This window comes from Oppia nitens, unplaced genomic scaffold (genome assembly GCF_028296485.1).
Source record: "Oppia nitens isolate AA-2021 unplaced genomic scaffold, nextdenovo-longstitch-racon4-pilon3 scaffold3_pilon_pilon_pilon, whole genome shotgun sequence".
Taxonomy (NCBI): domain Eukaryota; kingdom Metazoa; phylum Arthropoda; class Arachnida; order Sarcoptiformes; family Oppiidae; genus Oppia; species Oppia nitens.
In genome coordinates, this window is record NW_026533221.1 from 3,217,764 (window position 1) to 3,236,338 (window position 18,575).

An 18,575-nucleotide genomic window follows, 5' to 3' on the forward strand; every position below is an offset into this window, starting at 1 on the left:
TATTTTTTTAAAACCTAAATTTGTCTAAAATATCATTTAATGGTAAAAAATCAAAGAAATTATCGTTAATTTTATGTCAAAAAACCGTTTATTTTTAAATATTAATAAATTCCGTTAAATTTTAATATAAATTATTTGAATTTAAAAAACTCACGTGAGTTTAATTTAAATATATATTATATAAAGTAATAGTAATTTTTTTTATCATCAATTGTTTTGGCAATTAGTGTACAAAAAACACATTTATTTAATTTAAAAAAATCATAATTTGATTGAAATGTTTGCCAAACAATATATGGTTTTAATTGTTATCCGTTGTCTTCATTATAATCATTAATTTGATATTAAGACACATTTAACTACAAACCAAAGTTTGTGACACCAGTTATGTCAGCACCGGTTACAGCAACGACTCTTCTTCACTGCCCAACCGTATGTCTGGACTGTCAATTGATCCGCAAAAGAGTCTGATGGGTCCCAAACCTAGTTCTTCAGCCAATACTCACGCAATAGCATCACATTTATTGAATACCTCTAACGCACCCATCGGTGGCCAACAATTACCTAATTATTTCATGACTGACGCCATTAGACAGGAATTGTTACGGAAACTGATTGTCTCTCAAGACATGGCTTCCAATGAGATGTACTTAGAGTTGCCTCAAGTGGTGGACGTTTATACCGATTTAGTGCCACTCGAGGCCAACATATCGAGTCCTTCGACAACATTTAATAACATGATTTGCAGTGTTTTCAGAGCGACGAACAGCAAAACGGGACAATTGTTTTGCTTAAGACGTCTTCACTCATTTCAGCCCAACTCAGCCAATGCTAAGCAAATGATTGCTGCGATCGACTCGTGGAAGAAGTTGTTGCACTCAAATGTTGTCCAATTGAGACAAGTGTTTACAACTAAAGCATTTGGCGATAACTCACTCATCTTTGTCTACGACTATCACTCGATGGCCAACACAATGATGAGTCATTATTTTCACTCTTCCAGTACATCCAGTTCTTCGAGTTCAATGAACGGCTACTCTGGTTCTTCGCGACCGTACAGTCAACAGCAGAGTCAACGCAAACTATTGCCGGAACCGTTGATCTGGAACTTCATTATACAGATATCATCAGCACTGCGAGCCATTCATTTAGCAGGTCTTTCATGTCGAGCATTAGATCCAACCAAAATCATCATCACTTCTGGCACTAGTAGTACAGGTTCTGCTAATTCTCAGGAATACCCGCGCCTTCGTCTCAATGGTTGCGCAGTGTTTGACGTATTGGGTAACGATTCCTATCTCAATACAACTAACCCTAAGTTAATTACACAGCACTTCCAACAGGAAGATCTCTTGTCTTTCGGTAAACTATGTCTCTGTTTGTCTACAAATAGTATAGCATCGGCGGCCAATCGCGACACGTGGCCGTCAATGTTAGAGTTGATCTCCCGGTCCTATTCAGCTGACTTACGTTCTTTGGTTTATTACTTATTGTCATATAATTCAAACTCTGGGACAACGCATACCATTAATGACATAATGCCGATGATTGGCGCGAGATTTTACACACAATTAGATACATTGTATCACAAAGAAGATTCACTAATGGATGACCTGTCAAAAGAGTTAGACAATGGAAGAGTTGTAAGACTATTGATAAAACTCGGGACAATCAATGAGAGACCAGAGCTTCAGATGGACCCCAATTGGTCGGAAACTGGTGACCGATATTTGCTTAAATTGTTTAGAGATTACTTATTCCATCAGTTCAGTGAAGATGGCCGTCCGTGGCTTGACTTAGGACACATGATATCAAATCTGAATAAACTGGACGTCGGCTCACCCGAGAAGATATGTCTCATCTCTAGAGATGAACAAAACATTCTTATCGTTTCATTTGCTGAACTCAAGCGCTGTTTCGAGTCATCACTCAATGAACTAATGCTTTAATTGATTGATTGATTGGACACAAGAGTTGTAAGATTTAAGATATATTTTTTGAAAATAACAAATCATTGAAAAATGTTTATTAAAAAAACAAAAATTATTATTATTATTACAAAACGTGTATTTAATCAAATGATGTTATTTATAATTATTTTATTGTAACTTAAAAATCCAATTAATGTCAGTTTATTTTGTTTTATCTGAAAAATTATGCGAATATATAAATATATAAATATATTGATTATATTTGTTTACAATTACTTGAAGTACAATCTTATTAAATAATAAAAACAAAATCTATGCATAATTTATTCTAAAACAAAATTAAATTGTATTTTAACTTTTAAAAAAAATAAAAATTGATTAAAAAACTAATAATCTCTATAATAAATATTTCATTGATCAATACTAATAATTAGTTGATTTAATAAAAATGTACAAAAATTTGGATGTTTTAAAATTTATATTAAAATATGTTATTTTTATGGAAAGTTTTAACAATTAATAATAATTACCTGTAAGCTAAAGTTAGTTAGAGAAAAGATACATTTAAAAGTTACCTAGAATAAATTGTAAATTGTGAAAATATAAAACAGTATCTATGCATAATTTATTGCAAAACTAAATTAAATTGATTAAAAAAATTACTTTAATAAAATTAGTTTAAAAAATTCTAATATTAATTTAGAATTTTAGTTTAAATTCCTAACAAAATTCTTCAATTATTAATTAAAAATTCACATGATTTCATAGTTACTCAGTTAGAATGGAAAATATATTTAAAATTTTTAAAATAAATAATACTAAAAATTAATTTTTTGTATTAAATTTTATTGAAATATTTAAATATAAATTCAATGAATTTATTGATACTATTTAATAATTACACTCAAAATACTGTTTAATGCAATGATTGAGTGAATTTGTCTGAACCCTAATTATTATATTGTATTTTATATTTGTTTTGTAAAATGTTTTTGTATGTAACAACAACTTTATACTGTATCGAACTTTTATTAGTTATTATTGAAGATTGTCTTAATTTATCATTAAATGCTATAAATATATCTGTTTAATATATTTGTCTTAAATCAATATAATGTCATAATATTTCATAAAATACAGTTTATTACAATTTCTAAATTTATTTATTATTTATTGTCTTTAACAAAACAATACTAATTTTTTTGATTAATTAAATAATTATCTATTTTTTAGTTATTTTTTTATTCATTTACAAATAGTATTTTTTAAATTAAATTTTATATTAAAATAAATTATCAAAATTTAAAGATGATTTATTGTATAAAACAAATTGATAGCAAATATTAGTTACACAAATTGATGTCCTTCAATAAAAATTATATAAATTGTTGCCATAAAATTTATATATATTGTATATAAATTGATCACTAAATTTTTAAATAAATTTATTACTAAATAACTGAAATATTTGAGACGAATTACAACAAATTTGTTTTTTTTATAACAACACAAAAAATAATGGACAGGTATTATGTTATTATTATTAATGATAATTCAAATTAATTAATTTATATTGTATTCTATATGCTATTATACTGTATATATTAATACAAATATTATTATTATAGTCATAAAGTTATAGATCTGCGATCGGATACAGTGACCAAACCGTCAGCCGATATGCGAAAAGCCATTTACGAGTCAGTTGTCGGCGATAATTGTTATAATGAAGATCCCAGTGTCACAGGTATAGATGTTTTTATTGGAAATAATTAATTTATATATATATTTACTCTAATTTTATTATATTGTATTTAAACAAGAATTGGAAAAACTGGCCGCAAAACTGGTCGGTAAAGAACGGGCATTGTTTGTGTCTTCGGGAACAATGTCTAATCTGGTCGCAGGTATGTTGTTATTATCAATCATATTATATAATATTTTTCTCATTTAGTTTGATTGAGTTATTATATTTTTAAATAATTATTTATTTATATTTTTTTGTTTGTTTACTTAAATATATTCAAGTGATGACACATTGCTGGGAAAGAGGTTCAGAAATACTATTGGGTGATCAAGCACATATACATATTAATGAACTAGGTGGAATTGCTAGTAAGTTTGTTTTAAATCAATTTTTTGTATTATTATAGACTATAATTAATTCAAATTATATGACTGAATAAATATTTTTTTTGTTGATAATAGTATTAATTTTAACTATTACTGTATATTAAGTTTTTAAAGTGTTTTTTTTCATATAAGAGTTTTTTTACAATAAATAGACAAAATTGTATAAATTTTTGTTATATTTTGTTGTTTACTAAAATGATGTCAGCCGTGGCCAGTGTCCATCACCGTACTTTGACCAACAACAGTGACGGCACATTCAGTATCGATGAATTGGTGGCTAAAATCCGTAATAAAGGCGTTTATCCAAACCCTACACTAATATGTTTGGAAAATACACACAATATATGCAACGGATCGCCACTTCCTCTTGAATTCATTGATGAGGTTTTTATCATTTATTATTTTATAAAAACTTACATATAGTATATATATATATATAGCATATAAAACATTTTTTAAAATTAATAGTTATTAAATAGAAATATTATTTATTTAATAAACAAGTTTTCAAATCAGATTAAAATATTAACAAAAATAAAAATTTATTAAAACTTATAATTTTTACTTTTCAAATATGTCAAAAATTATTATCATCAAAAATATTTTTTTGATAATAATAATAATTATCATATCAACAAATAAACACATTTTTAAATCAATCGATTTACATATTGATGATTAAATTTAATATTACTTAATAAAAACAAAAAAAATTGAAACAACAGGTTTGTCGTATAGCAAAACAACATAATCTGAGTGTCCATATGGACGGCGCCCGTATATTCAATGCCAGCCTCAAGACTGGCGTACCGGTGCCCAGAATCCTAAGAGATTGCGATTCCGTATCTTTCTGTTTATCAAAGGTTTGTCATAATTATGTAAATAATATATAATAAAAAAAACATTTTATATCAGGGTTTGGGATGTCCAGTAGGTTCACTGCTATGCGGATCCAATGAGTTTATTGAACGGGCCTGGATATGCCGATACATGTTGGGCGGTGCTATGCGCCAGTCGGGCATTTTGGCCTCGGCTGGACTTTACGCTCTTAACAATAATATCGATAGATTGGCCATTGACCACAAACACGCTCTAATGATTTCATCGGGTATTTTATTAATTGATAATATATTTGTTGTTGATTAACGACACACCTAAATTGATTTTCAAAAAATAAATTTTTGTTAGCAATTGCCAAACACGACAAAAGTTATATTAGAGTAACTGTTAAAAACATTCATACAAACATCGTTTACATTACTACTGATCCCAATTGGATGACTGGACCACAATTTGTTAATCGATTGAATACTGTAAGCTTTGACATATATATTGTATATATATATTAATAAAAATATGTTAAGATTGTTAAATTATATAAATTATAAAAATATCTTAATTTAAAAATATCTTAATCCATCATCAATGATTAATTTTAGAAAAAAGTAGTAATATTAAAATAAACTAATTATAACGGTTTGTTTGCAAATATAGTAGTATCATATGGTATATTTATTTTTGTTTATATAGAGTAAAAATAAAAATTTTAATTTAGTAAAACTAACTCATATATTTGTATATACTATATATATATATAGTATGATAATAATTTTTGCCCCAAAAAATTCTAATTAATTTATTGATTTTAAGATAATTATTAAAGAAAACTAATTATTTATTTATTTTTTGTTAATTATTAATAATACGAATAACACAGATAACTGAAGAGGAAAGGACTGTTTTAGGTGATCGTTGTGTTGTCGTCAAAATGGGATCAAGAAGTGCCACTAAAATACGTTTCGTCACCCATTTAGACATCACCGCCGATGACATTGAACTGGTGATTGAAAAACTCAATTTTATTATTAATAACAACAACCAGTAAATTGGTTTATATGTATACCTGTTATAAGCTATTACGATATTATAACATAATTTTTTGTAATTATGTTTTTTTGGTAGCAATTTATTATTTCAATATAAATATATATTTTTTTGAATTTGCAGTTCACTATATTCTGTGTTATATTATTATATAGTTATTAACATTTTTTATGCATCATCTGACACACACACACACACACACACACACACATACATACATACATATATACATACACATACATACACACGATAACTAAAACATTAAACATGTAGTTTATTATATATATTTTAATTTTTTAATATATAAAGATTAAGACGTTAAAATGACCGATATTTTAAAATTATTGTAATTTCAATAACTAATTATAGTCTCCAATAAATATATATATATTATACTATATTTTTAATAAAATTATAATTGATGTTTATATTATTTTTATTATACCTAAATATATGTTATATTTAATTTTTTTTAAATATATTGTTTAATAATTTATTATATTATTAGTATATTATTATTATTGAACTAATATTTCATTACTTAAAAATGATGCTAATGTTAAAAACTAAATCATAATAATCAATGGGTCTCAAAATTATAGTCTTATGAAATTTAATTCAACGCTATATTATTTTTAAGTTCATTAATGAAAATTGGGATCAAATACACAGTAATAGCGCATAACATATATGATATAAAACCTAATACTGTTTACCGAAAAAACATTTAAAGATTATTTGAAGTGCACTTAATTTATTTTAATCAATCAATTAGAGGATAATTATTAGACACTCGACTATTTAGTTGCAAAATAAATAAAAGGCTAATTTTGAACAAATAAAAAGGTCAGCAATTTTTTTCAATAAAAAACAGGTATTATCTTTATTGTATGACATTACAAGGTTTTTTTGTATATTTAAAAAAATAAAGTTTTTATATACAATATATAAATAACTATTCAATTAATAGGGAATCAAAAGATTGAAAATTAACGCATGACTGATGTCATGAATATGCCATCAATTTATGCCAATTGTCTATTACTGTAATAATTTGTTGTATTCAAAAAAGCATTAATTGATAGGAAAGATATACTTAAATAAATAGCTATTTATTTATTTTATTATTTCTTACCCCAAAATAATGGAACTTATGTTACACACTGTTTGTCGTTTAGTTGTAATTGAAATATACTGTACTATAACATATCGGTATAAATTATATTAAATAACAATAAAACGATATATAAAAAACTTCAAAGATGTTATATGACATTTACTTTATAGTTAAATAATATTATTATAAAATCACATAAAAAACAAAATAATATACTAATATTATTATAATAATTATATACTGTATAATAGTTTTTATTGTTTGTTCCGTTAAAATATGTAATTTGAAATAAATTGTATGATTTATATATATACTGTATATAATATACACTTATTTAATAAACAGTAAGTCTTTAGTACATTACTGTAATAATAATAATAATATTATTTCATATTATAAATTAATTTTATTTGTTTTTTTACTTAGTTCCTATATTTTGATGGAAAAAATATACTCATATTTTCATTTTAATTGTGTATAAAAAAATGTTTTTTTTTTGCTTATAATATTTTGTGTGCGGAAAATAATTTACAGATAAATATTAAAGAAAAAAGTTATTTGCTATATATTATTAGTATATAATCTAAAAAATCATTTATCATTTATTTATTTATTAATTTGTATACTGTATATTCTCTGTTATTAATATTAATACAATTAACAAATTGCATAAACATTATTATTATTATTATTATTACTTCATTGGTTGAACTAAACTATAAAAGTTGATAAATAAGTTTTTGGTTATAAAATTTTTAAATAACTGCGAAAACAGTTAACAAGTCATATATAAGAGTCATATTTATGAATGACCCGCAGGTAGTACGTGTCCAATGAGCTAATTCAGGTAATATACCACTTGTTAGGTCTGTCCGCTAATATATACAGTTAATACTGTATGTATGTATGTTTAGGGCCAGTCATCCAATAATTTTTTGTTGCATTCATAGGGTATTGCATTCCAGTGCTTCTCATCATTCCTGAAGTCCATACTTTTAATATATACAGTAATATTAAAGCCTTTTTCTGAGTCAACCATTAGCTCTGGGCTTAAGATTTAAAGTTTTTTTTGGTTTATTTCACTCTTCATTCTTCAATCGTACTGAAGAGTCAACTATTTGTTGAATCAAATCATAAGGAGAGAGAAAAACTTGTTTCACTCCATGCTATTACATGAGGGGAGAGATTACTACGGTATACCCTACTGTAGTATAGTAAGTGTCTGTCTATGTTAGAGCACAGGTAGTAGTAATAGTAGTAATATTAGTTGTTGTGTTCACCGAAAAGACAGGTTTTGCGCACAGTTTTGCTTTTGACTGTTCAGAAAAACGGCTCAAAAATGCTTTTGAAATATATTTGAAACGCAAACTCAAAAGCTAGCGTTCAAACGAGTTATAGTACTGACTGTACATACCATTCCCATTGCCTACCTGTGCCCCTATCACTATCATCACCAGCCAAACATAGAGACAACTGCTATATTATTTTGGTTGTCAAGACTTATGATTTTAGTTTTGTTTTCCTCTTCTTCAGCAGTTTTTACCATAAATATTGTGAAATATATTGTCATATAATTTGGTCGATCAGTAGATGAGATATATATGTGTGGATTAGTCACGAGTTATGACATAAAACGGCATAAAAAGTAATCCGATATTTGAAGTGAAAGACGAGGACCGGCTGTTGTGGTGAAGAAGCCGTTCCTTTCTATTGTTTGTCTCTCTCTTTCTCTCTTATAGTGAGTGTATTGTAAAGTAATAGTAATTGCATTGAAAAACTCGCTTAAACTTAGCTCTACCTAAATAACAACAACACTCTACTCATCAAATAAAGTTATTATTGGTGTTCATACTTGTGCTCATCTGATACCAGTTCGTAAACATACAGAAACACCACTAAAATGGCCTGTTCTGCAGTCACTCTATCGGTGGCCACTATTATATCAGTGGTGGCCGTCGCCTGTCTGTCCATTGGATTCAGTACTGACAACTGGTATGAGATAAGGGTTGACAAGAATAAGACAAAGCTATACATTGAGACACACGAACTGCAAACTGATTACGAAAAAGACTATCGATATTATAGTAGAGATGAAGGACTCTTCCGGATCTGTTTCGCAGAAAAGAAAGCCAAAGAAGGTATCCATTCATATATATATACCTATTAAACATAATATTCAATATATCTTATGTTGCAATCATTTTATTCAATATATCATATATGAAATTTGAATAAAAACTCTTTATATTATATATCAGTAATAAAAGACTAATAATAATAATAGTAGTAATATATCATTAAATGAAGATTTTTATCACTTTTATTGAAAAATATTTTTTTAGAAACAATTTTATTTTTAATATAATACAACATTAATAGCTTTTTATTTTATTGTTGTTTTATTTGAAGAACACATAATTATTGCTAATAATTATCACTATATCCTTGGATTTATTTATTAAACAGCTATAGTTGTTAAGGTATTTTATATGTATACAAAAAAAAGTTTTTAAGCCATACATAGAGATTAAGATTTTTTTTAAATAAAAAAAATAATTATTTGTATAATATCAGTGTTAAGGATAATATACAGCTCCATATAAACGCCCGATCAGGTTATGTCTGTGCAATTTGTTAGGCATTCCTTATTAATACACATTTCCTTTTTTAAACTTTTAAAAAAGTTTTAGTTAAACCTATAATTATTCAATAATTATAATATTTATTTCGTTTGATTTAATATTCATTATCCCATTTCTAATGGGATTGAATTATATAAAATTTTTTTTTAAATGTATTCAAATGTTAGTTAAATTTTGTTGATAAACTTGTCCATAGTTTGGAGTAATTTGAAAATATTTGTTTAAAATTTTGATGTAAACATCATAAATCAATAGTCTCTCATCGAAATCACAAAAATCATTGTTTATATATCAATAATATTTTTTTCACGACATTACACTATATATACATTATATTGAATATATATATATTTATATATTTTTTACATATATTTATACATGAAATTAGTAAACATTTTGCTTATATGACCCCAAAAACTATTCAATTTTGGTGTCGTTTAACACAAGAAAACGAGACGATGAGAAAAATATGCTTAAAAAATGCCGAAAATAAATACTGTTTATAAATATAAATTATATACACACACTTTAAAGTTATCTGATTAGTCAAAAAATAAATTGATATTTTAGGCACACATCAGATGGCTTTTTCAATAAAAAACATAATTTATAAAAAAATTAATGAATTTGTGACTTCAATTATATGGCTATTAATGCATAAGATTTCTCAGGAATTTTCTCAATAAATTCGATAATTTATTTAAATAGGACTACAATTCTTACGAGTATTTTAACTAAAGTATAAAAATTATATATCCATTAAAAAATCATGTGTACGGTATGACAAATAAAATGTTTTATAAATTTTAAGTGAATATACTCTACATGTTTTTCTATAGCAAAATTGGAGCAAATGTTATATAATAATAATAATAATGAATTAGGAAAAATTTTTATATTTTAACAAAAATAAAAAATGTTTCATAGACAGCAAAATCATTCAAAAAAACTAAATTAGTTTATCTTATATAAGTTTTTTTTATTATTATTTAGTTTACTTTTCAATTATATTTTTTAAATATTTATTTATTTAGTTATCATTATTAAAGTTCAAACACATTTAATAAAATAAAATAGCAAAAAAATCAAATGTGTTTTCGCTATTGTTTTTTTGTTACTTTTTAATCTTTTGATTCACCGAAACGTACATATAGTATATACAGAATATGGTGTTAATTATTTGAATTTTATTTTAAATACATGAATATAAAACTAAATATTATTTTGATATGCATTTGATGTGTTAACTGTAATATCTTTTAGTGTCACATCTATACAGTAGATCTATTGTACTAAAAACTTTACAAACAAATTATTGTACAACTTATATAAACACACACACATATATATATAGTAATATATAACTTATATTATTACCATTTTTTGTCTATTCCAGTGCCCACCTACCTGTCCCCCACGCAAACTGAATGCTTTAATATCGACTATTATATACCTGAAAATGAAATCTCCGATAAATTCAGTGATCAACGATGGGAACGATTACGTAAGTCTCTTAACTATAATACTGTATATCTATTGAAAGTCTATTATTTTAATTCATTTTCATTTTAGTTTTATTGTTATTTACTGAATGACTGCAAAATGCAGTATTATATTTATTTTAATTTAATCATATTGTGTTTATATTATGACTATTATGAAAAACTTATACTGTATTTACAGTATATATATACTGTACACACTTTATTGTATTGTATATACTGTACATTATATCTAATTGTCATTTTTGAATAGATAACACATATATATATGATTATTCAAAAAGTGAAACACATTATATCATTGACCAAAAAATTTGGCCCAATTTTTGTTGGACTAACAAATGTCGCTAAAATTATTATTATTATAATATACAGTGTTAATTATATTACTCATCTCTCTCTCTCTCTCTCTCTCTCTCTCTCTCTCTCTCTCTCTCTCTTTCTCTCTCTCTCTCTCTTATGCCTGTTTTTATGATAATTTGTAGACAATGTTACATAAAATTATTATATATGTTTAAATTCAAGTCAACCACATGTGATATCTTTCAGGAAGACTAAAAACAGTCAAAATGTTTATTAATAATAATAATATAAATTATATTAATGTTTAGTCGACAACAACAACAAAAATCTTTTATTTTAAGTCATTGGCCACCAGTTGTTGTGTAATCCATATTAATATAAAATTTATATATTTATAACATATCTCTATAATAATGTTAAATTAGTACATTTATAGTAATTAAATTAATCTATTTTGTAAATTAAAAATGGTTTTAAATAATTATTTCTATTCTATGTTATAATAACCAATTAATTTATAATAACATATCATAACTTATAAACATTTGTTCAATACTTTATTAATTAGTTTATTGTCTTTGATTTTTTTTGTATATTGAAAACAAGAAACATAAATCAAGTTTTCATTAATACAATAATAATATGATTAACAAATGTTTAATTTTTGTTATTTTAACACCACTTTTTTCAATCGATTAAAATGATACGATATGTCGGTCATTGACATATCGTGTCTTTATTTTTATTATTTGCTATTATTGTTATTAAATCGACGCCTCAATAGATTTGATCAAAAGGAGAGAAAAGTTTACTTAAATATTTTTTATGCCATATATTTTGTTATATATAACCGTCCAATAAAACAGTTATACAATATACCTGTACTACTGTATAATAATAATAATAATAATGTTTATACAATTATAAGTTGTAAAACAAACGGTTTATTACAAACAGTATCGACACAAACTTGCAAATCATGCGGACATTGCAATCAATGCCAACAAAATTTTGTTATATAAATATAATATCAGTGCAAAAATAATAATAAAAATCATTGACTGATTGGTTTGCACTACTTTTTTTAGCTTAAAGTTTTCTACTACTGTATAAGTTTCCAACGCTTTTATTATAACATTTAATTATATTTTTTTGCCAAATAATAATAATAATAGCCGATGAATGAATGACTAAATAAAATTAACGGCAAAAAATTTTAGGGTTGCATTAGCTTTAAATAACTTACAGTTAAAATATTAAATTGTGTAATAAGTCTGGCATTGATTTAAGTGGTCCCTAAAGACATGTATTGAATAGCTGTTTGGGAAATATATTTATTTATAACTATTTAATATTAAAACAAATCAGTTATTTAATGTTATATATATTTTAAGGCGAAAACATTTTTGTTTCTGATAATTAGTTTATGTAAAATATAATATATTAAGATTTTTTTACTTATATAGATTTTTTATATACAGAAACTGTATACTGTCATAGATACTGATATTATTTGTTACATTAATAATTATTGATAAAATTACTACTTATTTTTTTGGAAACTAATTTACCTATTTTTTTATAAATGTTTACATTTACTATATTTTTTGTGTTCAAAATAACATCAAATTTTATAATTTTTTAATATTTATAATTTAAATAATTTAATTTTATATAATAAAAATATTAATAAGTTTATTAGATTAGGAAATATAATATATATAATATTTTGATGATGATAAATTATATGCATTCATTAAAACAAATGATTATTTATTAAAATAAATGTTTTATATTTCATATCATATATACATTTATTGAGTTCATCCCTCAAAATTATTTTTAAAAAGGTGTCATTTTTTGGAGGTTTAATTCACTGTAATTACACGCTTTAACTTTTTTTTAAAAGAGGCAATACATCTCATCATATCCGGGACATCAAAAATGACTTGAAATAAATGTCTCTCAAAACTAGTATCTCATAAAAATGTATTTTCAAAAAAAAACTAATGTCTTTAAAATTTTAAATGAAAAAAATAGTAATTTTCAATTTACTAAATAATATTTTTTATTTATATTTTAACAGACCTTGGTTAATAGAAAAAAACAAAACAAAATTCATTATATATGAATTTATTTAATATTATAGAAATTTTTTATATTTATTTTTGAAAATCAATTTATATAACTTAAATAAATTTTTTATATTATATTTTATTTTGATAGTAAACTCAGTTAACTATAATCTAATTTTACTTATTGTTTTATAATTATATTATAAAAAATCAAGTATTAAATTTAATAGCAGTTAAATTTATATTATTTTTTTATGTCTGACTGTAATATTTGATTTTATTTTTACCTATTGATAGAGACTGAATAATATCACATTTAATTATAAAATGCATAATCAAATATACAGAAGTCATTAAAATGAGCTTAAAATTTGTAAATTTTTAAATAAATCTATAGCCTTAAGTGATTGATAGGATATATATATATAATATATTTAAATATATTGATAAGTGTTTTGATTATCATAGGGTTGAGAGACTTGTGTGTCCAATGAGACGGACGGGTCGGTCAATGTCTTCTCCAAGTGAGAGTTATTGCCATTTAGGGTCATTGAACTTATATATTATATATAATAAATTTTGTATAAATCATATGTATAACTAAAAACCTATCGTTCCTCTCCATCATTATTATCATAACCATAATCATGATAATCACCTTTGAATGGATTATTTAAAATATAAAGTACAGTATATACTATACACGTAATACTGTATATATATATTGTACTGTAGTTTCACTAAACATTTAAGCCTTTTATGAAAATAACAGTTAAATACAATTTGTATTCAAATTTATTGTTTATTCAGTTGGTTTCACTGTCTTTTATTTAGCAGTAAATTACACACAAAAAAACATGCAATAACTTTATCATTAAGTTAACATTTGTCGCTTTTTATTATTATTATTATTTAACTTTTAAGCATATGTTTTATGTTGTTTTTTTTGTTGCATTTTAGCTAATAATTTTACATTAACTTATAATGAGTATATCTAATGGCAGTACAAGATTTCGATTAAGACAAACTGCTTATTTAAATTGATCGCTAATTTAGTATACAATTAATGATTCATTAAAACAAAACTATCGATTAAGGATTGTTTCAAAAGATTTTATTAGACATGTATTGTATATACAGTATATATATGACATAATCGTTATTAATATCTTAAGGTTATGTGTGCTAAGTCATTGAAAAATTATATTTAAAAAAACAACTTTTAAAAATGTTTAGCTTAAATAAGTCATAACACTATAGACGTATTACAAAGTTTTTTTCCAAAGATATGAAATTTTTCTCACAATTACTTTGTTTTTAATTAACAATTTAGATGTAATTATTATTATTGTTGTTGTTGTTGACAACAATCCATTGGTGTGTAATCCATGTGTTTTTTGTTGTAATATTAAAAAAATCAAATCTACTGTTTCATCATTTAATTTTACGCTCACTTTGATTATTCATTTTGTTATAAAATGTTTTTTTAATTTGAATAATTTTATATAAAAAAAATCTGAAACACTATGATTAATTATTATGTAACTAATATTATTATAATAAAAATTTCCCATGATTTTTATTTTGTTCTGGGTCTTTTTTTATTACTATTACTTTATAAAGTAGTAATAATAATAATTTAAATAGAGTTCAAATAGATTGTGTGGCCATCCCTGACCTAAATAGACTTAGATTGTTATATTAAAATACACAGAAAAAATGTTTTGTTTAAAAATAAGCAAATAAATTATTGAAATAAAAATATTTTTTAAAAATATTAATTATTTGTTGAATTAAATATGAACTTATTTATTAATTTTAAGAGCAAATATAGTTTATCGATTACATTAAAAATAATAATACTAATAAATAAATAAATTCACATTCAATAAGTTTTGTGCTTTAAATAAAGTTTAATGTTTTATAAAATATTAATAGAAAAACAAAGCAAAAATAAAATAGTTTTTTATTTTGTTAAAAATTAAGTCTTCAGTCAAATAATCATTAAAAAACAAGAAAAATATTAGTTATTTTAAACACGACTTAATCTTTTGACAATAATAAATATATATATATTTAATGAATAATGATTTTTTAGTAATTATTTTTGATTTCTTGCAAACATCATTACAATGAGCATTGAATTGTAATTTATAATTTTATTATTTATTTTTGTTAAACTAAATACTTAATAATAATAATAATAATACAATTGATATTTTAAAGTTAAATAGTTGTTGTTTTTGTTGTTATATCCAGATATGGCCCGATCGGTGGTCGCCTTATATATCGTCGCCTTTTTCTTCTTGTTTTTGTCTTTCTTCACTGGAATCGCAGGTAAATACCAATTGAATAAATATTTTATTGTTTGGTCTCTTAAAAAGCTATTTATATAAATATATATTTAATTTTTAAGGTTAATATGTTTTTTTTGTTGAAAACATACACATAAAATTATATGTGAATAGCAAATATTTGTGTTAACCTCTAGTTTTAAATAATTTGAAAAACACTGTCCTCTCTCTCTCTCTCTCTCTCTCTCTCTCTCTCTCTCTCTCTCTCTCTTCACATAAGAGATTTAGATTTAGTTGACCTTAAAATACATTTAAATATATCATATAATAATAATATATTTTTAAATGTACTGTATACACATAATTAGTTAGATATTATACCTATATATACAGTATATATATAAATACTTAAAAACATATTAATTGTACTATATAATGTAAATTTAAACATCTATTATTATTATTATTATTATTGCATTACCAATTTCTATGAGATATAATTATAATGAGATTTTTATTATTTATAATTATTAATATATAAATTTCAAAATAGCCAATAGTAGAATACATAAAATTTTATTGAATAGTGTTATGCATATAATCTCATTAGTCAAACACGAATATCAAATAAAAATATTATAAAAATTAATTTACAGAAAGTTTACTGATTATATAAACTTATATAATATTTATATAAATATATATTAATATTATTTGAATATATCGTTTGATAGGCTGTTGGAAGAGATCGCACGCAAACCTGGTCTCCACCGGATTATTGCAACTCTTAAGCTGTAAGTCTTAACATAAAATGCTAATTAGTTATCAAAAAATACCGGTGTATTTAAACACATACCGCTGTATATCAGGTTTATCTGCATTTTTCATTAAATTAAATAACAAAACTTAACATTATTTTTGTTGTATTTATTAGCACTTATGGATGCCGGTGCTATGGGTCTGTGGCACGCCGTCCAGTTTTATGATCACCATAAGCTCAAAGACCAATACTCTTACGCTCAATGGCCGGATGTAATTACAACACACATCACAAATAATATTAATTGATTTAAAAAAAATAAACTAATAATATATTATCTCTATTTGTTTGATAACTTTGAACAGGTCCTCAAGCAGACAGGAGTGACCGAATTTTACTACGGTTGGTCATACATCCTGGCCTGGATCGGTATCTGCCAGTGTCTCATCTCTTCCATCATGTTTTTGTCAGCTGCCCGTTGTATACGAAATGAGAAACGCATTGAACAGTCCAAGAATATGCAGTACTTGATGCCGGTATATCCAGACAAGAGAAACCCATACGGTGTCAACTATGCCTACGCCTATCCCGGGCCATACCATTATCACGGTTCACAGTATGGTATCGGTCCATACGCCTATTAAACAAACAATATGATGCCTATTGCAAGAAAAATAGCAAACCTCTTTGAGTGCCTACATTAGTTTATGTAATAATTATTATTATTATAATAGTAATAGTAATAATTGATAATAAATTAGTTAATAATAATAATAATGCAAAATCATATAATTGTAACTAATTGTTAGCCATTTATATAATGCATTTTATACTCACACATGAAATGTAAAGAAAAAAGTATTTTTTTGTTTATTTGTTTGTATTTTCTTTCTCATCACTCAATTGTAACAAATAATCATCACTTCATCACCAAATCGTTCATCCATTTCATAAACCTTGATATCACTGACCATCTTATTGATAGTCAGTTATATATAAACTCATTATTATTATTATTTATAAATTTTTTTCTGGTGTTTTAGCGTTAATCACATTTTTTATTAATTCATAAATATTATTATAATTAATGCTGATTTATATAAAAAAAATTTTATTATTGTATAAAATTATTATATAAATTATTTTTTATTATTATTATTATTGTATGTACGAGTGCTTTGAATTGATTAACCAATTGTTTGTAATTATGGTTTGGTTTTAGGACAAATGTGATCTTTCAATCAAATTTTTATTTAATTTTTCTATGAGTTTTTTTTTAAATACAAAGCGTATAACATTTTTAAATAGTAATATTTCGTAATATTTTATTATAATTTACAATTCAAATGAAATCAATAAAAAAAATTATTAAATGAAAAACTGAAATTATATATTAAATTTAATATAAATAGACATTGAATTGAAGCGTTTATAAATTAATAGCAATTTATATGCAAAATGAATTTGAAATATTTTGAAAAGTGATAAAATGTATAAATATTATTATTATAATAATAGATTGTAATGGTTTGTCGATTATTTTAATTCACGATTTTATGTATTCAATCTTGTATTACGACAATAGATTGAAAAACATATTCAATAAAAGCCCATCAAAAGTGATAACTATTGTAATTGAAATTGATGGGCTTATTAAGCATTAGCTATTTAAATAATTTATTATTATAATTATTATAATATGTTATTTTAATATTTTAATAATAATCCTGTTTTATTACTACTACTAGATAATAATAATAGTTTGTCGACAAAACTTTTAACAAACATTTTTATAAATATAATACAAAAACGTAATGAACAAAATAATTTAGATTAACATTTAGTTTTTAAATATTTGATTGCAATTGATTGATATTTTTTGTTTACGGATAGTTTAAGTATAAAATATTAATAGATTTTATTAATAAAAGCAT

The 18,575-nt window shown here is 24.0% G+C and overlaps 3 protein-coding genes across 3 annotated transcripts; all 3 read left to right on the forward strand.

The window, feature by feature from the left end:
- The first annotated feature begins 285 nt into the window (after nucleotides 1-285).
- LOC128957597 (PAN2-PAN3 deadenylation complex subunit Pan3-like) lies at nucleotides 286-1,968 on the forward strand. The gene has a single exon (XM_054303390.1). It carries the CDS (start codon nucleotides 435-437, stop codon nucleotides 1,947-1,949), a length of 1,515 nt encoding a protein of 504 aa, XP_054159365.1. The 5' UTR covers nucleotides 286-434; the 3' UTR covers nucleotides 1,950-1,968.
- Nucleotides 1,969-3,377: 1,409 nt separating this feature from the next.
- LOC128957561 (uncharacterized) lies at nucleotides 3,378-6,022 on the forward strand. Its single transcript, XM_054303350.1, has 9 exons — nucleotides 3,378-3,457; nucleotides 3,560-3,678; nucleotides 3,755-3,838; nucleotides 3,960-4,046; nucleotides 4,270-4,448; nucleotides 4,790-4,927; nucleotides 4,980-5,172; nucleotides 5,253-5,377; nucleotides 5,782-6,022. The coding sequence occupies exons 1-9, from the start codon at nucleotides 3,450-3,452 to the stop codon at nucleotides 5,947-5,949; spliced, it is 1,101 nt and encodes a 366-aa protein (XP_054159325.1). The 5' UTR covers nucleotides 3,378-3,449; the 3' UTR covers nucleotides 5,950-6,022.
- A 2,407-nt stretch (nucleotides 6,023-8,429) lies between these two features.
- Nucleotides 8,430-17,376, forward strand: LOC128957534 (transmembrane protein 114-like). Its single transcript, XM_054303309.1, has 6 exons — nucleotides 8,430-9,203; nucleotides 11,104-11,211; nucleotides 15,847-15,924; nucleotides 16,616-16,675; nucleotides 16,816-16,913; nucleotides 17,007-17,376. The coding sequence occupies exons 1-6, from the start codon at nucleotides 8,966-8,968 to the stop codon at nucleotides 17,283-17,285; spliced, it is 861 nt and encodes a 286-aa protein (XP_054159284.1). The 5' UTR covers nucleotides 8,430-8,965; the 3' UTR covers nucleotides 17,286-17,376.
- Nucleotides 17,377-18,575: the final 1,199 nt, after the last annotated feature.